This window comes from Serinus canaria, chromosome 3, assembly GCF_022539315.1.
Source record: "Serinus canaria isolate serCan28SL12 chromosome 3, serCan2020, whole genome shotgun sequence".
In the NCBI taxonomy this organism is placed as follows: domain Eukaryota; kingdom Metazoa; phylum Chordata; class Aves; order Passeriformes; family Fringillidae; genus Serinus; species Serinus canaria.
Genome location: NC_066316.1, coordinates 43,368,434 through 43,392,841, shown reverse-complemented (window position 1 = coordinate 43,392,841; position 24,408 = coordinate 43,368,434). Strand labels below are relative to the sequence as shown.

Sequence of the window (24,408 nt, the reverse complement as noted above, 5' to 3'; positions counted from 1 at the left end):
AGAAATGACATAAACTTTTAATTAACCTCTCTTTCTTTTTGTTTTATTGAGAACAAGAAAAAAGTTCCTCATAGTAGTTTTGAAACATTTTTGTGTCAAGTTACCAGGGCAGCAGGCAAAGGCAGATAATCTACCGGGTAACTTCTCAGCAAGACAGTTCTGTCTTGCAAGTAATAAGTGGACCTGAGGCGTCTGTGCAAGATGAGCTCTCCGTGGATGCCATGCACGTGTTCATAGATGAAAACGGTGAGTTTATCTAGTTGGGATAATTGCAACGCGTGAGGAAATTTCTGAACACTTTGGATGTCCTGGAAGGATATTTCTCTTGTCTGTTACTGGTTGCATGTTTTTCTCTGTGTGTGGGGAAAAAAAAGGACTTGGTAATTTAAAGTCAGATGAACAATAAATAGAGTTTTCCAAACCCACCAGTGACCATCACAGACCTGAGCCGTACACACTGCCTGAAGTTTATCTTCCAAACATCATCCTCAAAAGATGCTGGCTAGGCCAGAAGACAACTTCCGTCCCGTCAGAAGAACTCCTGGTATTTTCTGCCTGACTAGAAGGTTTGCACTGACCTGGCTGGGCAAAATATGATTCCTTTTTACAGTTTTGTTCTTCAGCTGGCTCAGACTGACCTCTTGGTATGGTGGTGCTTATTGTATTTGGAGTTGTGATCTCCTACTCCTTTAAAGAAAATTAATGAGTGAGCTAGTCTTGCCCCATGCATACAGTTGGGATGCCACTGCTCTGAAGCTGTTCTTGGGGTCTGAAGCTGTAGGATGGGTTTGAGCCCTGTTTAGTGCCTGTGAGGTACTGGCTCATACCTCTGTAGACAGCTGTCCCAAAAGCCCTATTTCTTTTAAAGTTACCTTCAAAACCATCATGGAGTGAGTGCTTATGGTACTGGGTCGGTGATCCTGGAGATACTTTGGTTTTCTGCCTGTTCCTCCTGGCTCTGCTGTGGCCAGAAGGGCAGCAGCTGCCAGTGGGGCAGGTGACACGCCTCTGGGTCACCCAGCACCCACCCTTGGCTTTGTGCTGCCTCTGCAAACAGGGAGGAGCTGTGGCTGCACTTCGAGCAGAACTTTTTGCTGCTTTGTACCTCCTGACCTCACCTTTGTGAATGGAAAGAGGGAAATCTGATTTCACATTTTATAGTGAACTTACATTAATTGATGATGGGCTTTGCCTTTAATTTACATGCCTTTTAAATTTTCACTGTGACTTCTGTGTTTTGATTTTTCACAGGTTTGCAGTTGTTCAAATGTTAATTTGCTTTCTGAAATCTTAAATGAGTCTAATGCACAGACTGAAAAATATATATATTTATAAATATGCCTGATGTAGAATGTGTATTTTATAATTTTTTTTGTGTACACAAATGATTGCATCACTGAACTGACATTTTTCCCCTCTGTATTTTCTAAAGGGGAAATCAGATCCTGCTATTTAAAAGCTGGCTGTCAGAAGGAAGGAAATTTTAGACATCAGCTATCAAATTGTGATTGTATGTCAAATGCTCAGTAAGTAAGCCCTTATTTTTAGAAACGTTGAAAGTTTTCATTGCTGGAAACCATGAAACTGTAGCTGTGAAAGATGCATATGAAGGGGAGTAGTGGTGAATAAATGTGCTAACCTTTTCTAGAGAAGTCAAAGCAGGAAATTTTTTTGCTTTCTGCTACAACACTGGCAGCTTTATAAGAATATAGGAAAGAAAAAGTGAAAGTGAAAATCAGAACTATGCTCTTGGCTTTATTTATTTTCTGGGAATAGCCAAAGTCAAATGTAGCTATTATAAATGAAATTGTAAACAAAGTAAGTGGGGCTGTTCTATCAACCTTGTCTTGTTTACTTCCCATACCTGTTGCATTCTTTACAAATTTTTAGTGCTGTGTCTGTGTCAGTCATTGACCTGTGGATTCTAGCAGCAGAGCCTTTCTCCTTGCATTAAATCTCTAATAATAATTTGCTGCTCCTATGAGGAGTGGATCCAAACAATTTTCTTTTTTCAAAAGTTATTTTTGGAGTGATCCATATAAATCCTGTATTTATTAGTAGGATTTCCACACTCTTTCATGTGATCTGTTGTTTGCATATCTGTAAAAAGAATTGCAGCTATTCATAAGTATTTTAATGAAATAATTTTGGTTTTCATACTGTTTTACAGCATTTGGAGAAGTTGAGTGAGGGAGTGAGAATGGTGTTTTGTTTTTTTTTTAAGCAAATATTGTTCTTCAAGTGTTTGGCTTTCAGCAGAGGCTTTTCAAAAACTTGGGACCATGTTAAAAACAGCATTAGCATTTTAGATAGAATGCTAGTATGAGAGACATGAGAATAATGCTTTTATTTGTCAGTGGGAAAAGATTAAAAAAAAAAAAAGAAAAAATTGAATAGTAGAAATGTTCTGTCTGTCTTTAGCAAAATAGCCCCCCACCCCCATCCTGGTAAATTCAGTTTTGACCTAAAAAATCAAACATTTTCCTTGAGTTCTATTTATTTCTTGCAACCCTCTTAGTTTCACCTTGCACAGAACACTCTTCTTCTCCCCCTTCCTCTAACTGTGAATTTGAATCTGTCCTAAATTCAGAAATAGTTTTCTGTCCCCTGACTTTTTTTAATCAAAGGAAGGACCATCTTCCTTCTCATGTAAGAAACCATGCAGAATCTGCCTTTGCTAGATGCTTATGTGACACCACTGTCTTGGTTTGCAGACCTTAAGGGATGAAGTTTATTTTTTAGGGGTCCACTCAACCATGTTAACAACAGCAAGTTCAGATATTCTTTACAAGCATTTACATGCTTGTAATTTCTTAAGGTGAGCACCTTTGCTGCAAGTCTCGGAGTAAAGTGATAATTAGACCAGGGAGTGGAACAGATCAGCACAGAGGAGTGGGTTCCCAGGACTTTCTTTGTGGGAGTCAATGGGAAGCCAGAACATGAGCTTTTCCAAGAAGAGAGCAGCATGAAGGAAAGTTCAAAGCGGAAGTTAATATGAAAAATGAGGAAAGGGGACAAGGAAGCTTGAAGTATGCTTGAGCTGGTTTTTGCAGGGGCAGTTTGTAATGTCTAGGCCAGAGAGATTAGTGAGAGCTGTTGGTTCAGTGGGCAGTTTCTACCATCTGTGAGCAGCTTGAAGGGTAGCACAGGAAGGAAGGAAAGAGTTTATGTTTTTTCTTCAGGTGTGCACCATCAAATAGTTTTGTATTTAGACTATATGGAGCACTTACAGCATAAAAAAAGGAAGAGCAAACCTGCTTTAAGGACAGTACAGGAATGGTGCATCTTTTCCTCTCCCCTGTCCCCACCACAGGCTTGCTCATCAGTTGTGTCAGGTTGCTTTCTTTTTTGCTAAAGATAAACCAAATGATCAGTGAAGGAAAGGTTATTAGTGAAGACAAAGGCAAATAGGATAAAATAAAGCATGAGGTATAACCAATGAGTGCTTCATTTAATCTCTTCTGTGTGTCTGTCTGGAGAGGCTCCTTGAGAAAAACTATTCCCTTGAAGATGGGCCCTCCAGGTGGAGATTTCACCATAAGAGTAATCCATACCACCAGGAGATGCTGCTGTTATGGAAGAATGTTAGAAAAGAGACACAGAAAGCACCTTTGAGATGAACATGACTTATCTACCAGCCCATGAAAAAGTTAACTATGGAGAAGACAATGGTATTGGCAGTACAGCTTCATGAGCAATTGAAATGGTACAGAAACAACCAATAGCTTTAGGCCTCTTGTCTAGATTCAGTAATGAGACATCCAAATTAGATTTCATGAGTCAAGAGATGTGGGAGAAAATGAATGCCTAGCCAAAGGAGGTGTCATCCTCCTTTCATAGGAGAGGGTGGGGTTTTGATCTCATGGAGGCCAGATATCAGAATTTAGAATAAACACAGAGAGCAGTACAAAGGTTTGCAGTAGATGTGTATGAGCTCTTGAAACACTTATCACCAATCCTGCTTGCTTTTTACTGTTAAGATTTAGCAGCTCCTAAGCAGAAAATGTCAAACCGAGTTGAGCAAGTGGAGTAACCATGTGGATTTGAATGGACTGTGCCCTGATGTGCCTCTTTATGAGGAGAGTTGACTCAGGACAGAGGATGACAAGAGGCCTCTTGCTTTGTGGGTGTTGTTGGGAGAGGCAGCAGACCTCCAGCAGACCACCAGCAACAGGCAACACCTGTTGCTGGTGTCCAGGAGCTGTGATGCTTCTGGGATACTGCAGTTGTGAAAGGAGAAGAGGGTATGAACTGTGGCTGGTTTGTCAAGAATGAAGTAATTGCCTTATGAATTGGCCATAGGTAACTGTCTTTTAACAGTTTTATGCAAAACTGAAGATGCTGTTTAAATATTTCTCAAAAAAAGTTCTTAGAGAAAGCCTTGAGGCAATCTAATTAATGTTTTATGATCTTCAATTCAAATTCTAACTTTCTATTTCTATTGAGTCCTAGTGTTGTCTTCTCCATTTGTAGGCTTAAGCATTTCACATCAGATTATTAGGAACTAAAATTAAAATAGTATCCTACGGCCCAAAAACATTTTTTCTTCTTGTCATAGCATCTGAAATTAATTTCTCACAAATAATTCAAAATCTTAGCAATGTCACTGTCACAGAAGTGAGGATGTGTTATGGTTTTGTTTTTCTTCTTTGTTTTTGTGTGCTTCCTGCTTTTCATTTGCTTAGGAAGGGCTGGATGGACAACATTGGATTGCAATGTGCCAGAGAAAGCAGATGACCAAATGCGAAGGAGTCTGTGATTTCTTCCTTCAGACACTCCTTGACATTGCTGGCAATAGTGTTAAAGGGGATAGACTTTGTCTTGTCATTGTCTTTCTGGTTCTGCAGTGTTGTGAGATGATCTTTGGAGTATTCTCCAGTTTATTAATATTAATATATATATTCCATCAGTTTCTACTTTTTGTCTTGGTGTGTTTTTGGTTTTTTTGCTTAATTGTTGGTTTTTTCAACTGTAGTAGTTGTTCCTTATATTACCTGTACCTGCAGTCCTTGTCCCGAGAAATTTACAGAGCTTCTTAAATGTAGTATAAATACTGTCTTACTAATAATTCCCAAAATTATCCCTTAATTCTGTTAAAAGTTACTGAGAATTAGATTTTTTTCAGATTGTTTTTGTACTTGGTTCTTGCCAAGTTGTCTCTCACTTGTCTGGCAGTGCAGCATTTAAAATATTTGAAGATCTAGCCAAGTTAAATCTTGAGGAGGTTTTTATGTTGTAATTATCACCAAAAGTAGGTAATTCCTTTTCCATCATAATCCCCCTTTGGTGGGTGATTCTTGTCACTGAGTTTGGTAAATTATTTAAACATTGGCAGAACTAATCAAGTCCCCAGTTATTGTCAGTGTAATTACCCTGACCCCACTTTTGTTTGTTGGCTTGCCATCAGCACTTCTTGCCAGCAGTCCCAGTGGAATGGGTTCCCTGCTGAGCTAATTGCATCTAAATTTGATGGTCCCATTACTCTGCCAAGTTCACCTCTAGCCATAAATTGCTTTGTGACAGGCTTTGACTAGAGTATCAACTCTATTCCCAGCTCATAGATCATGTTAGAAATTAGTACAAAAAGACCATTTGAATCTATTCTGAAGTGAGTCACCAGACATTTAGTGAAGCCTGGCTTTCCTGGAGATGGCTGAACAGAACACCTGCTTGCCCTGAGTCTTGGTGACATGGGGAGACAAAGCCATCACTCCAAACATCCTCCCTTCCTCCTGCTTCACCTAGATTTATATGCTGAGTGCCATATTGTAGGGAATGTCTGTCTGGTCAGTTGGGGTCAGCTGTCCTGGCTTTGTCTCCTCTCAGCTGCTTCTGCACCCCCAGCCTCCCCACTGATGGGGTGCTGTGAGGAGCAGAAAAAGCCTTTGGGGCTCTGTGCAAGGGCTGCTCAGAAATAGCTAAAACATACCTGTGTTACCAACACCATTTCCAACACAAATCCAAAACATAGATCCATACCAGCTACTCTGGAAAAGTAACTCTACTCCAACCAAAACCTGTACAAACAGAAAAAAGGATTACCCAGCTCTTAGCAAAAACCACCTTTATCTTAGGTGGAGATTGTTCTTGCTGTGTGACACTTGAGTTTTCATTTGGAATAAATTATATGTAAAATCCAACTTGCTCTACACCTGTGAAAAAATTGTCATGTATCTTTTAATTTACCTGTAAAATTATTAAAATGCCATATTTTGTAGGATAAAATTATATTCATGTGTGTTTCATTACTACACGTGGCTCAACCATACCAGTACAATCATGCATTCATATTGCACTTTCCAGACATGTTCTGTCTGAGCAGTTCATCCTCTGAACTCCTCACCTTTTTCAGATGAGGCTCTAATACTGAAACCAGGCTTCTAAAAAGCTATATTATAGCTAAAATGTTTTGCAATACAGATAGACACCTCCATTTAAAACAATTGCTTAGATTCTTTTGCTTGTTTTGAGAATAATTTTATTTTTGGTATCATTGGGGCCAAAAGTCTTAAAAAAGTATTTGCAGCAAACTAGTGGCTAACAAGTACTAAAAAAATAATTTAAGGTACCTGTCAGTACAGCTGCAGAGTGCTGGTGTTTCTGGCCCTGGGCAAAAGAGAGAATGTCAGATCAGTGAGCTAACTTATTTGATTTACATTCTCACCCCAGAATAAGCTGTTTGAGTATGTTATACTATATGAAAGTCTGTCTGAATGCCTTAGTGGTACTACATGTCTCCTTCATAAATCCACTAAGTGTGTTCACTGCTGGAAAATTCCCTGAACCTTTGAGATTGTTTCTCAGAGGAGAGAGCAGATTTATTTTTTTTTTGTGTTTCAAAATGTTTTAGAACATGACCAAAAAGCGTGTCACTAAAGCATCTTTTTATTTCTTCACAAGGTGACCCAAATAAAACAATCTCCCACTGCTCTTGTAATAAGCTGCTGAATCTTAAAGATTTCTTAATGCTGCTTGTCAGGTTGTGCAGTTTTGCAGCTCAGAATGTTTTGAAAGAGATGTGACAAATGTTCCAGAGTCCTCTTTGGGATTCAGTGATTTCAGATGAGCTGCTCCCCTGGGCATAGAGCTGCTTGAACACAGAAATGAGCAGGGGGTGTGCACTGAAAATGGTAATGTTTGTGTTGAAAAAAGCCATGGATTTTCCTGAAAAGTACTCTTTACAAACTCAGCAGCATTTTTCTGATGGCTTGCAAGGAGCAGGAGGAAACCCTTGCGTTAAGCTTGGCCAGTTAAAATCCTTTCCTTTCATTTTATTTGTGTAGGGGTTTTTAGCCCTGCTTTCGCTGAACATTGGGCAGGGACATAAGTGTTTTCAACAGAGTGAGACTCAGAGGTGAGAGGGGACCATGCTACCACATGATGGCAGCAAAATCCTGCTCGGTACTAGGAGTTTATGGAGTGCTTTATGTGTTGGGACTGGTTTCTCTCCCATACCCTGCCCTCCCTTAACGAGAGCAAAAAGGAATATTTTAAAGTATTGGAGATAACACAACTGTGGAAGCTATTAATGCACTAATTCCAATAAGGCTGCATCTTCTCAAAATGCATCCTCTAGTTTATTAGCTAACACATACTGTTTGTTTGTAAAGTTTTTAGTATATTTATCTTTGCTTTGAAATGTAGTAGGCTTGCAAATTATCAGTTTACATGCTTATTAGCAACATGAAAGTATCTGAATACTGGAAAGTAAGAGTGAACTGAATGGACCCCATTCTTAACATTTGAGTTAGAAGGCATTCATCACTTCCTGCCTTCACATTGACCACAGTGCCTTTGGGAATGTTTGCAAGGTCTTTTTGTCCATCTGCAATAGCTGACTTAATATGTACCACTACTTGTTTTTCAGTCTATTGCAACACTGCAACAGTGATCTGATATCTTTTCTGCCTATTATGTCTGTATATCACTACATCTAGCTTTCACATTCTGTAAACTCAGATATTCTGCCTTATTGACATTAGGGTGTTATTTTGCTAGTTAAAACAAATGCCAAAAATTATCCCCAAATCCTGTAGTAAAATGTGTTTAAATACACATTTGTACAACTAGCAAAATATGAACAACATTTAAGAGAAATTTAAGTTTTAGCTTGAGCTTTCATTAGATGTAAGCACTGAAGAAAGTTAATATGCACATTCTGAATTAATTTTACACTTTATGAAACTGCTAAGTCTTACAAAAAAAAGTGAAGAGTGCTTCCTCTGAGTTTTTTCTTTTTCCTGTGATTGGATTTGTCACATAATTATCCACTGCTAATGCAGCTATCACTGGCATATTTCAATCTTCTTACATGCTCTGAGTTGGTTTTTAGTGTGAGTCTTGTTATTTGGGAACTGTAAGCTATCATTTTCTTAAAAGAAGCAACATCCACAACTTTAGTGGCTTTTAGTGTCAGTCTTGGACTGTGCAGTACTCTGGTCAGATTGGTGCTGGCAGCTCTCTAGTTGGAGACCTAATGAGCAACATCAGTTCAGACAGCTGCATTTGAGCCACAAACTGACTCTTTTGAAAGAGCACAAGGGTATGGGTGTGTTGAGTTCCTGCTGTGTTGTCAACACTGGCTGGCTTTTGTACAACCACATCACTCAGGTCTCAGTTCAGTGCTTTTGGGTGTACCTCAGACCAGCCCTCCAGAAGCAATTGCTTGTTGGATGTGCAGGAGGAGACATTTCCAACTCTGAGCTGCCTTCTGGCTCTTCTCAGCCATAGTTGCTTACCATCACCTAAGGGCAGTATTTTAGGGAGTATTACACACAGCTTTCAGCTGTATTATTTATTTTCACTCTGATATTTATTACACACTGTAAACTCTGTAGTTACCCAGGCAGCTTTCTTAGGCAGTCCAGTGCAATCTCTCTGGTTTTCAGCATGTGCAGACCTGTCCTTTCTCCAATATGCAGGTTAAAATGAAATTTAACCTAGACCTGCAAAACAGCTTTATTAACAGGGAATTCTTTGTGGTGTGCCTGTATAATGAGCTCATGGGGGGGGGTCAAACTCAAAGCAAGCTAATCCTGACAAAGGGGATGACTTAGGCTGGATTATGTTTTAATGGCTCCGACCAAGTTGTTGATGGTATAAAGCAACAGGGTAAACAGAGAGGGAGAAGGAAGATTTTTCCAGCACTGTGTGGTTATACTAAAACATCCTATGTGTTGTGTTATATGATTGCTCCACTACCTTACGCTTGCAGAGTATTCTTACGAAATGGGATTATGAGCCAGAGAAAAAATTCCTGGTTTTACACCCAGTTATCAGTAGAGGGTGCTATGTTGCTTTTGAATTTGATCTGCGTAGGTTATATGTTTATCAAAGATATTTTTAGTTAATAATTTATTACTCAAAATTTAGTTCAATTATACCTTTGCTTACATTAGCAGTGAGTTTACTGTGATAGATCTTGATAATATTAATTTGATTCTGCAAATGAACAGATTTTCTATTTAGCAAGATTCTGTGTTATGCTGCGATCAGCTCCGTTATAATGATTTTATGATTAGAGAGTGTTTGCTCCTATTTATATATGGTAATAAATTTACAGAATCTCGTTTATAGGCTTACAAAAACACAAACACCATCACTGCATTTCTTACTGGTGTTTGCTCTCAGTGTGATAGCAATGTCATCAGATGAGATGTACAGTTTCTAAGTAGCTGTGCAAGCAATTCATCTTTGGGGGTAGCAAGTGAATGTCAGAAGGAGGTTTTGTGGAAAATAGGGATAAGGAAGACAAAAGCAGCAGACAGGAGCTGAAGGAAATGGAAGATGAGGAGAGAATGAGTCTATACAGAGAAATGAGGCTGATGACTGCCAGATGACCGATTCTGATTTTGGAATTGTTGCTTTACTAGCTCTGCCTTCCCAAGTTCTCTGCCCTAATTGCTTTTTCAGGCTTATAAAGTTTCTGACTCTTCCCCTCAGTCAGTGTCCTGGCTGCTTGTGGTCTCCTCTGCCATTTGCTGAGAGACGGAGCTATGGATTTTTGGTGCAGACACAAAACAGACTATGGGCACTCTTGGCTTTTTGGTTAACTTCAAGTCTGGTGGGAGATGATTTGATCTTCTAGGTTTATTCATGGAAGAAGGCTTATTAATAAAAGATTTTTGATTTCTGACAACTGATAGGCACCTCTGGTATTCTGTTCCATCCATCTGTCCTGCCATTTACATTTTTGGTGAATGTGAGAATTAAGATGTGGTCCAATCTCAACATACTTTTGGCTTTTGTAGAAAGACAGCTAAAGATGCAGCAATTTAGTGAAGATTGACTCTTCATTTAGGAAGGCATGAGCAACCACTGTTTTATTCCCCTGCTCTTTTGTTGAGTCACCTTTTGGGCAAGAATTCCCAGGCTAGTGTTCCTGCACGGCCTGGGATAAATTTGCTTCCTTCTTGCTGTGAACAGGGAGACTCAGGGTAGCACCCATAATGATAAGGAATGGGACAGCTCATCCTGAGGAAACAAACAATCTCTTGCCTTCCTTCTGACTGGGCAGGGTTGCTCTGTAGTCCATATCTGTGGGAATCTTACTCCTGGGAGACATTCCTCAAGGCTTCCTCCATTTTCCTCCTGCTTAAATCTTCTGGTTGTGATCCAGGATCTTGGATGAGTGCCATCCCTTCTGTACTGTTTTGTTAATAACTGCTGACAAAGGAGATGATTCTTACAGAGGCTGCCTTGTGGCTGGGACATCAAGTGGGTTGTGGTGGACCACGTTCTCATTTGCTGGTACTGTCCAAAGGGAACATGACAGCTTTCCTGAGTCTGTGGAGTGGATCATGCTGCTGTCTGTAGCAGGAGGAGCGTGGTGTGCAGAGAAAGCCATGAGGGTCAGGAGCATGGGGTGCTCTCATTTCTGCTTAGCTGAGAGTTCTGCTGGAGTGGCAGATGGTGAATATCAGGTCTGGAATTCAAGCCTGATAGCAATCAAGCCTTTGAAAACATAAACTACCTGGCTCAGAAACCAGAGGCAGGATGGCTCCTCTGCTGACATCCCAAGGCTGATTGTGCTCCTGTTGGTCCAGGCAGAGCTATCAAATCCTGGAGGGGAGGAGAGAAAGTGTGCATTTCAACCTGCTGGTGTGACACTTCAGCCCTTCTTTTAAGTAATCCAGACACTGAGCTGTGTTCCAGAACAATGCTAACCACTGCAGCTGAAGTTAACAGCCAGTCATGTGCAGGACACCCACCATTTTAATGCTTTAACAAGGGAGCCTTTGGGAACTGGCAACCAAAGGCAATGAAAGTTGAGTTAACTAAAATTAATAAAGTGCCTTTGGGGCAAATGTAGGGTATGTAATTGGAGGGTTTTAATCTTTGCACTGCCATAGGCTTCCTGGCTGACTGTAAGCAGATTGCTCTAGTTTCTTCCTGCTTATCTTTTTGCAAAATGAGAACAACAGGTATTGACTACCTTGCATGAGCACTTAGGTGCTTTCACCTCATGTAGATACAAAAGTAGTAAGAGCACAAGGCAGGTATCCAGGGGCAGTGGGGCAATGAGCTTGGAGCAGAGCACTTGATGTATAAATCCCATTTGGAAGAGAATTAGAAAGAACTCTTTGAAATAGATCTCTTCCCTAAGTAACAATTACTTCATTTCAATAAAGTTGTCTCTGTAACCCAGTCAGTCATGTCATGGTAACACGATTTCTGCAACCCAACAGGCACTGCTGCTCTGAGTGCAGATTTTCACAAGTGTTTAGGTGCTGTACTACATCACAAAACAGTAAATGTGAGGAAAAACAATAAATAGTATCTTGCTCAGGGCCCTCCCAGGCTGAGTTTACACTCAGTATGTGGGCGAATATCTGAATTAGCCTTATGTGAATTAGCTCATGTATTATTATCCTGGTAGGGCATAAGGAAGTTCCTGTAGCCTGAATTCTCAGCAGGGAAAATCAGTACTCACTGAATTCAGTGCAGGTGAAAGCAGTCTGGCTTGGTACCTAAGTGAGCTTGTTGGAAGCTATTCTAGTATCTCTGCAGTATATGCTTTGCGGTTTTGCTCTGTAGATGTGCATCTCTAAACTTAAATTGTCAATGGACAGAAAAAGGCACTTCTGAAGTGTGATTCCTTGAGGGTGTTCATCTCAAAATGAGAAAAGCTGTGATACAGAAGTATCTGTTTCTCTGTGGTGGATGTAGTAAATCAAATGTATCTGAATTTGGGTGTTGACTGCTTTGTGGATCTGTACTAGATTTCAAGATATGAAAGTAAATCAAGTGTATCTGAATTTGGGTGTTGACTTCTTTGTGGATCTGTGCTAGATTTCAGATATGCAAGTGGAAGTTCCCAAGTCCCGTGAGCCAACCAGTATTGTAATTACAGGCTTTCTCCTGTAATATTTCAGAATTGCTAAGAAAATATTGCTGCATAAAACAATCTCTTTCCTTCCTGTCCTCTGTGCACAGTGAAATACAGTTCAGCTCCTCCAGTACTACCACTTCAGAGAGCCAAGAGCCATCTTCTGGGGATCAAGCAGCCAGTGCGCTTCAGCAGCAGCTCCTGCTGATGGTGGCCAGAAGGACCCTTTCAGAAAACCCACGGGTACACTGTTATAGCTGAGTTTCTAGCATCTTGATGAACTGCTCAATAAACAAATGCTGCAGGCTTGTTCCTGAGACAATTTTTTGTTTTTGCTATACTGCTTTTCCTGGTATTGCTCATGTGGGAGAAGATGTGTTTTATGTTGATGGATGCAACTCAGCTGTTTTATACTGACACTGAGTAGTGTCCTAGGGGACTATTTAAAGACTCCATCACTGAAAAAGTTCATCTTCTGTCTTCAACCATATTTCATTTGGAAGAGGACACAGCTGTTAGGATTTTAGACACCCCACCAGATTTTAATAGTATGAAGTGTTTATTCCAGATTCATTGCTGTCATAAAACCTCATGTCTGGTTTCACTTTTCTGAATTGGGCAACCAGACCTCTGGATGTTTGCTGTGGAATGTTGAAGGCACCTCCTCAATGCAGCTAGTAAAAGGCCCTCAGACTTCAGTTTGCATGGTCTTATGTGGACATGAACTTCACAGTGTTTTGGTTCTGTGACTTAAGGCTGTAACCTGTTTTTACAATTCCTTTTATAATACCTTTGACTTTCTCTCTGCCATGGCAAATTCTAGTTTGGTATTTATGAATAACAGTAAAATGACAGTTAATTGCCTTTCATCTCAGAGTTCACAGTGGAACGTTAAAGTAGAAGCAACTTGTATGAAGGAACTATTTTAAACTAAAAATTAGTAAATTATCCCAAATAGTGTCTTTCATATTTGGACAGTGTCTTCCATCTAAAGGATCTGATGATTTCCAGATAGTTATAGTCTTGTAAACTGCCTGTAAATTAGAGAACAATTGTCATTTCTTTCTCTTTTAGGGAGACTGCTCCTCAAGGTCACATTAGCAAATTTGTAGCCAGGCCAGGCAGTAATTTTAGAATGTCCTGGTTTCTGAATTTTTTTTCTTAAACATGAAATTCTGAGCCCACATAAGTCAAGAAAAGCATTGTCATTGATTTCAACAAAGCTATGGCTTCAGGCTGTCACTGACACCATATAAATTTATGAAGTGAATTTTTATAAGCCCTTGTTTGATAGGAGAAACAGTTAGACTTGAGTGACTTGCTCAGGGCTAGTCAGAGAGTTTCCCAAATTCTCAAAAATCTGATTCCCACCTAAGCACTACAAGACTCACACGGAGGATTTCATCCAAAGGTTATTGTTCCTCAGGAGCCAAAATGTTCAGTTATGCACTCAGCTAAAGGCACATTAGGCTGTGCTGGGGACTCAGTGATCAGATCCTCAGGTGTTTTTAGTGAACTCTGCCACTGTTTTGATTTTTTTATCTAGTTATGGTGAGCAATGTACATTAGACGTGTGAAGTTAATGACTGTGGCAGTCTGAGTTTTGCTTTTTTTCTGGTGGGTAATAGGACCCAAGAGAAACAAAACTGTGCCAGTATTAGCAACTGTAATATTTTAAAGCATGTTTTTTTCTTTAAAAATGCCCTGACCCCATGTTTAAGTTACTTTTTAAAGTAGTAATAAAAATATTAAAATTTGGACTACATAAACTACTTTCAGATTTTAAAGTCAGCGTAGTGAAAGGATTGCACTTGGTCTCATGGCTTTTAAGTTACTCAGAATTGTTAATAAAGGAAAGAATTCTAAATAGCCCAGCAGCCCCTTGCACATCTCAGTGCTCAGAAGTATGAGGGATTGCCTTGCACTACTAGCAATTGAGCTCCCTGGCCCTGCATGGCTGTACACTTTTAGCCAATTGGAGACATGAGGTAAAGTGCCTAAACTTGAATTTCTTTCTCCAGAGCTTATGCTAGCCTGTTTCACCTCATGTTTGCCAGCAGACTGAGGATATGAACAAGTTGTTTCCCAGCTGATGCACAGCAATACATTGTCATGTGTAAATTCTGTGTAAAATTCCTTTTCCTGGAAAGGGAAAATGAGGAATTATTCCAATATTCTGAGAAAAAAATGTAACCTTTCCTTTGTGCAGGTGGACAGGTTGTTTAAAAAACTGTGCTTTGCTAACAGTTATGATTCTAAAATCAATTGCTTCACACAGAGATCCCCTGCCCTGACTAGGAATGTTAATCTAACATAGATAACTCTAATGTAGACATTGCCTAGAGTTCCATAATAAGTATATTTATTGATTAATTATCTTTAGGGAGGGGTGGGTAAAAGGAGGAGGTTGAAAACCACTGGACTTCACAGGAATTTGAAATCTCAAATTCTTCTTGGAAGAAAAAGAATTGATTATTCCCCCTCCATAATATCAGTAATGATATACTATGGAAAAAAGTCACTGCTTTGCAGAGGTTTTTTCATCAGCTAAGCTTTGTAGGCTTGGCTGATGGTCTGCAGATGGTTGGAGGGGAGTTGTAGAGAAGAGTTGGAAAAAGTCTTAGAATCTGGCAAAAGCAATATTCAAAAGGGTGGATTTATGATTATGATGGTGTGATTAGAGACAGTTAAATTAATGCTGTTTATGCTTTTTGTGCTTGTTTGCAATTTTTTTTCCTCCTCTTGCTGTTCTTGAGGAGGCACACCTGATGTGGTATTCAAAGCATCCCTGGAAAGATAAACAAAGCTGTGTTCTGGAAGAAATGTTGATAAGTCATACCTCTAGACTTTAAGGTCAACTTATTTATTTTTTTATTTACAAAGAAGGATTTGTCCTGTCATGTTTTTGTGTTGTGCTGTAATTAGCCTGATACATGGGAAAATCTTCTAAAACAAACTTTAGACATGTACTGTATCTGGACTAAAAAATAATTACTTTTTAAATGAATATTTAATATTAGTTTTTAAAGCATATTGTCACTATTGAGCTCCATAATTTATATAGCTTCTGTTCATCTGCAACAATTAAGCTGGTGTGACATTTTTGTTTCTAATTTAAAATTAAGAAAATAAATATGCTAATATGCTCCCACCACCCCTATTAGTTAAAAAAAAAAAAAATCTGATAGTTCATGTAAATTTGGCCTTTTGGACTCTTGTTTTGCTGGCAGCTGTGTGAGAGAGTTTTGTGTATTTCTTTTTTTGTTTGTTTTTATAGCAGCCCAGCCAGGACCCTGAGGATTCTTCATGTTCTTCAGCACAAAGGAAGCTGAACAGGCAGTTTTACAGATTTGTTATATTCCCTGGCAAGTGGATTAAAGTCTGGTATGACCGTCTTACCTTGTTGGCATTGTTGGACAGGTAAGCTTGTTTCTTTAAAGCTGCTCTAGGTAATGTTAAGGTGGATGGCTCCTCATGTCCAGAAAGCAGAGCTGATCACTAGAGAAGGAGAATTCAGGTTGAGTAGATAGATGTGTTTTTGCTTTAAGTTGAAGTTCAGGGTTGGTTTCTGTGGTTCTTGCTACCCTTTGTCTTCAGGTAGAGACTTTGATTCATGTGAGTGCCAGGCTTGTAGACTAGTCTGTAATTTGACTCACAGATGTTACAGATCCAATGATTTCTGATGAGAAAATCAGTAGTGGAAGGGTCCCAGGGTATTGTAAACCAAATACTTTAATATTTAAAAAAAGAAAATAATTTATAGAATGGTATTCAGGTGAAGATTTTTTTGAGCTGCTGCATCTGTTCCAGTTCAAGTTTATTTGTCTCTGCTTCTGTTGGTGGTGCTGTGCCATATGGGTTAACATGGGCTCCACAGCAGAAATTTCAGATGACAGTTTTACCTGATGCAGAAATCGGGCTACATGTCAGGGAGCTTTAAGTCCAAAAAATATATTTACTTATCTGTGGTGTCTTATCTCTATGTTTCAATTGCATGGAAATCTTTTCTGCTGATAAACTCTTTTGTTACAGCCGGATTATTGATACTGTTTTTTATCTCAGTTTGTATGTTCTAACAGAATAGATCAAACAAATAAAACATCAGATGACAAATTTGGTCTTTCATCCAGTTCTTTGCTGTCAGATGTGTGTTTTTCATTAATAGAATGCCTGATTTCCTCATTTAAAAGTGTTTGGGTATTTGATTTTATTTGTAGTTGTTCATGTATTGGGTTTTTTTTGTTTTGTTTGTTTTTGCTTTTATAAGCATATTTTCTACACTCAAATAATCTCCACTGTGGAATTCTCATTGGAAAGTGAGATGGGAAGGGATGTTAGACTTCAGTGCATATGGCTTTTTTTCCTGTAAGGTTTTAGCTATCATTTTGGGTAAGGTTTTTGGCATGAGGATGAAATACTGTCGGACAGGGAAATGTCGTTATGGGATCCAGTGAATTCTGATGGCTGCAGCACTCACAACTCATACCAGCTACAAATGCACCTGCCTTGCTCTAATGAATCTATAAATATTTTTACTTCTCCAACACTTTTATTCACATAGGACAGAAGATATAAAGGAAAATGTGTTTGCTGTCCTTTTAGTAGTTCTTGTTTCACTTCTTGGGTTCCTGACTCTGAACCAAGGCTTCTGTAAAGACATTTGGGTTCTGTTGTTCTGTCTCGTAATGGCCAGCTGCCAGTATTCTCTCCTCAAGGTAGGACTCAAGTTCATAGCCAATTGCTGAATTCTCTTCTAACTTATACAAAGATAAAAAATCCTGTGAGAAAACATCTTTTTTTTTCTGTTTTGTTTGTAGAGTGTTCAGCCTGACCCTGCTTCGCCCATACATGTAAGTCTCAGTCAGTAAAACAAGTCTTTCTCCTCTGTTGTCTCTTGTGTACTGTGAAACAGCTGGCTGTTCTGTGAAACACAGGTATTAGCTGTTTGCTACTCTAGCTGATTTATGAAAAAGAAAAATACATCTGTGATTTCAAGACTTTGTACAAGGTTTAATTATTTTTAAGCTATTTGAATTCATCACTGCTATTAGAAAAGTGCTTTTTCTTGAAGTTAATATGTGCAATAAAAAATTCATTTGGACTATCTTGTTGATGTTTGATCCTGTGCATCTCACAAACCTTTTCTTTGCCTTCCTTTAGAAACAGGCAGAAAAGAGCAGACTAGCAGCTCAGTCCTTGCTCAGTTGGGTTTTTTGGGGTTTTTTTGAGACTGGGGATTGATCTTTTTATTTTTTTAAAAACTGCTACTAAAAAATTATTTATTAAAAGTATTATTAACTCATGAAATGGCACAGATACTTTCCCTTTGTTACAATATGGTCACAGTTTCTCTGCTTGTGTCCTGAAGAAATCGCCAAATCTTTGGGTGAATGCAGGATGTAAGGATCCTTGCTGATTGCTATGGGTTTTTTTATTGGATATGTCTAAGAAATTGAACTCTGATGGTGCCAACCATCTTGCAGAGAACCATTTCTTTACACAAGTCTGTCTTTGTTATAGGACTGTTCTAGAGGCATCATCCTACAACTTCAACATTACCACTCCACCTGGAGTATCATGGTGTCTCAGCATTTTTGATTTGTGGATCTTGGGAGACATTTCAGTGGCCATAATGCCTTTTCCTTTCTTTTACACTGGGTGCTAGTTGCTTATGTTTCTTATTTAGCTCTTTGAATATTTTTGAGGATGTCCTCTCTTCCCTCAAGTTTCAAAAATGGAATGTTGAATATTTCAGGTTTGCTGCATCGGTTCTCTTTGGCAGGGAGCAATTATTTTTGTCAGTTTAGAGGCTAGAAGTGCAGGCTGAACTTGAAATTAATGTTATTTATATATGTATACTGCAGACTTCACTAGCTGGATTTCAGAAGATTCTTAGTTTCTTTTCCATGCCAATTATTAAGGGGTGAAGTTATGGTGGTTTTGGTTATAATGCATTCATAGGAAATACCTGTCTGCATAAAAACTAGAGAAACGTAATAAACAGCAACTTACCCATTGTAGGGTAACATTTTCAACACATTAGAGAAACAGTCCAATATCAGTGAAAAGTTGGGGGATCTTGTGAATAAAATAATATGATTTGTCAGTTCAACTGGCATCTGTCTAGATATAATAATGTAAACTGTAATGGAGTAGTTTGCACTTAATCAGACATTAGTAATGAGTACATTTGTTTAAAGTGAGTGGCAAACAGTTTAATCAAAACTTCATTATGAACCTATCCAGCCCATATGTTTTTATAGTATTAAACACAGTAGTTTAGTAGTTTTAGTTTAAACACTACCTTAATACTAAAGGTAGTGTTTAAACAGAACTTTTTTTTTGGTGCAGAGTCCAGGTCTGAATTTCAGGTTCTCACAGTACTATTACAAGTGTTATTTGCTGTATTGTATTGTGTAAGTCATGCAGCAATGGAATAAAGTAACAATAGGTGTACTCCCATCTTCCTTTTCTTTCCTAAAACTTTATTAGGGATACTCTCTTGCAAACTTTTTGATGCACTATACAAACTTCAATACAAATAAAATTTAGAAAGCTTTTCCACTAAGGGTTTTAAAGATGGAGATGTTGTCCTGCTAAAATAGAAGATTAGCAATTTCTACATTTAACTTTTTAACACAACAGGTATTTGTAAAGGTTTGCTTGAGCTACTAAGCACCTCAGAAACAGGAGAATGAGTAGGCAAGAAGAAATACCATGTACTGTTTCATAATTCATGTGAGTGCATTAAATTTGAAGACAATAACATATTGTGATGTTAATGTAAGGATGCAGAACAGCAGAGCAATTGAAGAATGATCAGTATCACACCCATGAATGAAAATGCAGATGAGATTTTTCTGAGTGTGAAACAAACCATTATGAGCCTCAGGTCTGCACAGTGAATTAAATTCTGTTCATGGATCGTGAGTAGCCACTAATGCCTTATGTTATCCACGGCTGCCAAGGAGATTCCAAACTTCTTCCCTATATCATGTGCAGAGTTTGTTTCCGTTTAATGTGATTTTGTCATCTCTAGCCTGTAGCATTTTGAAAGACTGCTTTAAAATAGCATCCAGTGAGTTCAGAAAACACAGTGCCTAGAGATGCTATAAGCTTTTGTTCCAAACTCCTCCTGAGTGTCAGTGTATTCACTTGCTGCTGTTGAGGAAAGAACTGGCATTTATTCTTGCTGCAGGTTTAGTTCTGGTGCCTGCTACAAGATGTGAGTCTAATTTTCCTGTCAGCTGGAGCTTTAGCCTTTCCAGTTCTGGTCCACTGGGAGCTTGTGGCCTTTAGCTGCTGTTTGTACAGGGGTACTTGGTTCTGGGATGGTTAAATTTGGGAGCAGTCTCCTCACTGGAGTGGTGGAGAGAAGAAAATCAAGTCCATTCCAAAGTGTATATTTTGCTGTTATTGACCTGATACAAGCAACCTGCTGGCGACTGCAGGGTATTAGAATTCAGAGATCCAAGAGGTCCTTGTCATGTGCACTCAAAGATGTTAGAAAAACCTTAGGCAAGGCTTTACATTTAGTAAATGGCTCTGTAGAAGCTTCAGGTGAGCTTATCTCTAAGCACCTCATAAGACACCTGTATAGCTCAGGATCTAGCTTGGGCTTACAAAGGCATTGGAGCTTGAAAGATTGCAGTTGTGCTCTTAACAAGATTTAGGGAATCTCTTGCATAAATTGATTGTCTCAGTCCTGTTATGTCCCAAAGCAGATAGCTAACTCAGTTGTGTAGCTACCACAGGCAGTTTCCTAAATCCCATAAGGCACTTATAAAGTATTTCTAATTTGTCCCTATAAGCTTTTCTGTAGAACTGAACACATGCACATTTCTTTATATAAAAAAGCCTTCTTTTACATGTGTGCACCCACAAACAAAAAAAAGCCCATTAGATCTTTCTAAAATTTTCCTATCAAAATGCTTTGCAGTCAAAACTACTGTTGTAGTAAATGGAAGTGTTTGTGAAATTATTCTTTGTTGAAAGTCTTGATGTTGTTTTAGAAACATGAGATGCATCACTGCTGTGTTGGTAAGATGTGAATGTGTATCTGAAACTTTTTAATGAGAAACATGGGCATGAAAAAAATTGACTTTTTTAGCAGACTGTGGGAAGGGAAAAGCTTTCACTGACATTTTTATCAGTGAAGGAAAAAGAAATGATTGTTTAACATATGAGATGTAAAATATAAAAGGAATTCTTCATTATTTAAATTTTTCTAAACAAGAATGCAGAGTGGAGTCATTTCACCAAGATTAAATCAGTTTTGTGTGTCAAAATCTGGTGAGCTTGCCTAGTAAAGCAAAATGTACCCTCAATATCTAAAATAGCTAGTTAAGCAAGTTGTACTGCCACATGCCCAATTTGGTGAAGGGCTGCCTAGCTATGTCTGTCTGTGGCAGTTACAGGAGGGCTTTGCTTCTATTTTTCTGTTTGTTTCTTTCTAAAACCTTAAAAAATTAAGTTTTATGTCTATTCCCTGGCTGTGGCTTTTGGAAGGTGATCTTCTCTTTCCCAGAAGGTGCCCACTGTTGCCCTCAAACCAGTCCTGTCCCAAATAATGCCCCTCACATGAAGCATGTAAATGACAATGAAGTACCACATGAATACTTGCAGCAGTTCCTCTTTCTTGTGTTGTGTTGCATGTTCCCAAGATGTGGGGACTGGAGTATTTGCTGTGCTTACAAAGCTCATTCAGCTTGAGCACATCCCAAGTAGTGCAGGAGCTGTGCAGACACTGCCCTTCTGAGTGCATTGCTGCTGCATTGCTGTGCTTCTGTTGATAAGATTCTAGAAAGATTTCGAGGTTTTGTCTCATTACGCACCACCACCTGAAAAACAGGGAAGGTAGTATCTGTTCATGTTTTGCAGCTTTCAGAAAACCTCTGGAATCAGCTTCCTTAATCATAAGTGGCATTACTGTAGTTAGCATGGTAAGAGTGATTGAATTAGTCTGTTCTAGTCTAAGATAGAAGTGACCTAGAATCCAGTGGCACTGCCTGACCACTTCAGGGCTGACCAAAAGTCAGACCAAGTTGTGAAGAGCATTGTCCAATGCTTCCTCTAAACACTGACAGCCCTGGGGCATCAACCACCTCTCTGAGAAACCTGTTCCTGTGTTTGACCACCTTTTCAAAAGAAATACTCCTGCTTAGAGCCATTCCCACATATCCTGTCACTGGATGGCACAGGAGACCAGCACCATCTTCTCCACTTCCTCTCCTCAGGAACCTCAGGAAGCTGCCCTTCAGCCTTGTCCTTTCCAAACTACACAAGCCTGAAGTCCTTAGCTGCTCCTTATAGGACATTCCTTCCATCCATTTCACCAGCTTTGTTGCCATCCTCTGGATGCCTTCAGGGACCTTCACATCCTTTTTAAATTGTGAGGCCCAAAACACACAGCACTCAAGGTGGGGCTACACCAGTGGATAATCACCTCTTGACCAGCTGCTGTGGCTGTGTTTGATGCACTCCAGATGCAGTTTTCGCTCTTGGCTGGTGGCACTCACAGTGGGCTCACACTGTACCTGCTGGTGAGCAGCACCCCAGGCCCCTTCCTGCAGGGCTGCTTTCCAGCCACTCATCTCACAATTTACACTTGTGCCCAGCATTACTTCATCCTAGGAGCAGGATGTAGCACTGTATCTCGTTAATCACTGCCCAATGTTCCAGTCTGTCTAGTTCCCTCTGCAAAGCTGCCTGAGCCTCAACAGAGTCAGCAGCACCTCTTGGGTTGGTATATTTGGCAATATTGCTAAATGGTGCAAGAACTCAGCCCTGAGGAACTTCACTGCTGATGAGTCCAGGCAGATGTGGCCCCTTTCAGTGCAGCTCTTTGAGCTCTGCCTGCCCCTCAGCCAGCTCTTCACCCAGTGCACCAAAAAATACTTTAGAATGAAGAGTTAAATATGCACTGTAATCCTAACTGAGTATGTCAGTGTTCTGCATGGAACTGCAAGGTGTGTGGAGTTAAACCTCTGGGCTTGTAGTCATCAACTCTGTCTTACCCAGCTTCCTTCAAATAATCACCCTGCAAAGATAAAACTGGCTTCCATAGGTCAAGAGGTAAGACAAGAATGTAACAGAATGTAATCACCGTAAAACAGCCTTGAGTGAATGTCAGGATATAAAACATTAAGCAATTGTTTAGGTGCATATTTATTGGTCTCTTCCTAAGATACAGCTCACATTTACATAAATGAACTGATGTTTAAAAAAGGCCAGAAAGTAGTAGCTTAAATTATTTTTCTTTTTAAAGTTGTGTCTTTATAATTCTCCACGGATTGTTTTGTGGACATGTGTCCTATTAAAAAAAAAAAAACAACAGCAGTTGTAAAACTGAAATTGATTAAAGAGCAAGAATTTATGTCCCTGGCTTGATTCATATTCCAAGGATGTGAGGCACGATGTAAGCCCACCAGTTCCCTGTAATCTGCCACCTTGTTAACTGATCCCAAAAGAGAGTACAGATCAGTTAATAGCAATCTAACATGCGAGCTTGGCTGGCAGCCAAACAAACTCAGCCACAGTTTCAAGTCAGTAAGTAGACTCAAAAAAAAGACATGATATTTTATTATACTCACTTAAATTACGTTTTTCAAATAAGAACAGTTGCACGGCAGCTTTAAGCGAGGCACACTTGGATTCTTGTCACTTTGATTCTGGCTTTTCACACTCTAGGAAACTTTTGACTCACCAGTGTTTAAAATGTCTTAGTTACACTTAAGCTTGCTACCAGGAGAGCTATTAAGGTTCTTCTTAGGTGTCTGTTAGGTTCCCTGGCCTGCAGCCCCACAAAAGTGTTTTGTAGGATTAGTGGGAATCAATTGTGTGAGAGATTTGCATGAAAGACATCCGATGAAATTCCTTCCGCTTCCTACTTCCTTTGGATCATAATTTCAAAGTGCTTCATGAGAAGCAGACCAGAAACTGCTGATGAGTTTCACCCCTTTCAGAAGGCATGCTGATTTGCTGTCAAGTGGTTCAAAGAAACCAAAAAATTAAATTCATGGAGAAAAATCCATCCCCGTGCCTCACACTGTACCAGGGATATGCACTATTATAGTTTTTATTCCCAAGAGTCAATTAAAAATTAAATTTATTTTAAATTTCATTAAAAAAAAAAAAAGAAGTCAAGCCACCTGAAGCAGATGATCATTGAAATAAATTAAATACAGAGAAAAATTCTTTTTCTACTGAGAAGAAAGATGCAGACAGATTGAGGTTCCTTTTTCCACAGAAAATGACGACTCCTGGAATTAGTAAGTTTTTAAAGGTCCAGAAGGGTAGGTTTTCAAAAGCATAAATGGTTGCTGGAGTCAGTCTTAACTGCTCATTGTGTCTTTTGAAAGTCTCCTCTGGAGAAGATGAAATACCTTGTCACATTTTTATTACTAATTATTATGTATGAGTCATTAAAATATTTTGTCTGTCCCCTGACCCTCTCTCCAAGTTAATGCAGTGCATGCAGTACAAGAATGACTATTAAAGTCTAACTTTTTGGTTTTTCTTCCAGGGACACAATAAAATCATAATCTACAGCAGACCTGTATATTTTTGTATATTGTGCGGCCTTATTTTGCTGCTAGATGCTGGATCTAAAGACACAAATCCTCCTGTTTATACAATGTATGGCCTGAAGCTCTTCTCACCCAGGTCCCTCCAGTCAGCCAGAGACCATGTAATAGGTGAGTCAATATTTTTCCTAGGACTGCAAAAAGGAGTTAAGTGTGAGTCTGTGTTTTCCCATGCTGACAATCAAATGCAAGTTATGAGGCACAACCTGAAATCAAATTGATAGAAACATTTGGAATGAGTTAAGATGGGGCAGGGGCAGCTGGCAACCTTCCCTCATGTAAAAGGAGTTCTTAATGAAATGAGGCTTGTAGAAAAGTCTCCATAGAAAACTAAAAGTCGCTGATGTTATTAGCAAAAATCATCATCTGTGAAATGCTGTTCATCTGAGTAATGGCTTGTCTGTGTGGAGCAGTGACTGCAGAATAACTTGAGTTTTAAATTTAATGCCTGGAAGCTAATCCATGCCAGTTCCTCAGATGGACATCAATCTTCTG

The 24,408-nt window shown here is 39.2% G+C and overlaps 1 protein-coding gene across 1 annotated transcript in view; it reads left to right on the top strand.

Moving 5' to 3' along the window:
• The window catches only part of PCNX2 (pecanex 2), a 151,410-nt gene that overhangs the window by 22,429 nt on the left and 104,573 nt on the right, over positions 1-24,408 (top strand). The window contains exons 7-13 of the mRNA XM_050972315.1: positions 101-246; positions 1,433-1,526; positions 12,436-12,571; positions 15,606-15,748; positions 16,890-17,043; positions 17,146-17,178; positions 23,853-24,024. Coding sequence (XP_050828272.1) covers positions 101-246; positions 1,433-1,526; positions 12,436-12,571; positions 15,606-15,748; positions 16,890-17,043; positions 17,146-17,178; positions 23,853-24,024 — 878 coding nt within the window. The remainder of the gene's footprint in view (positions 1-100; positions 247-1,432; positions 1,527-12,435; positions 12,572-15,605; positions 15,749-16,889; positions 17,044-17,145; positions 17,179-23,852; positions 24,025-24,408) is intronic.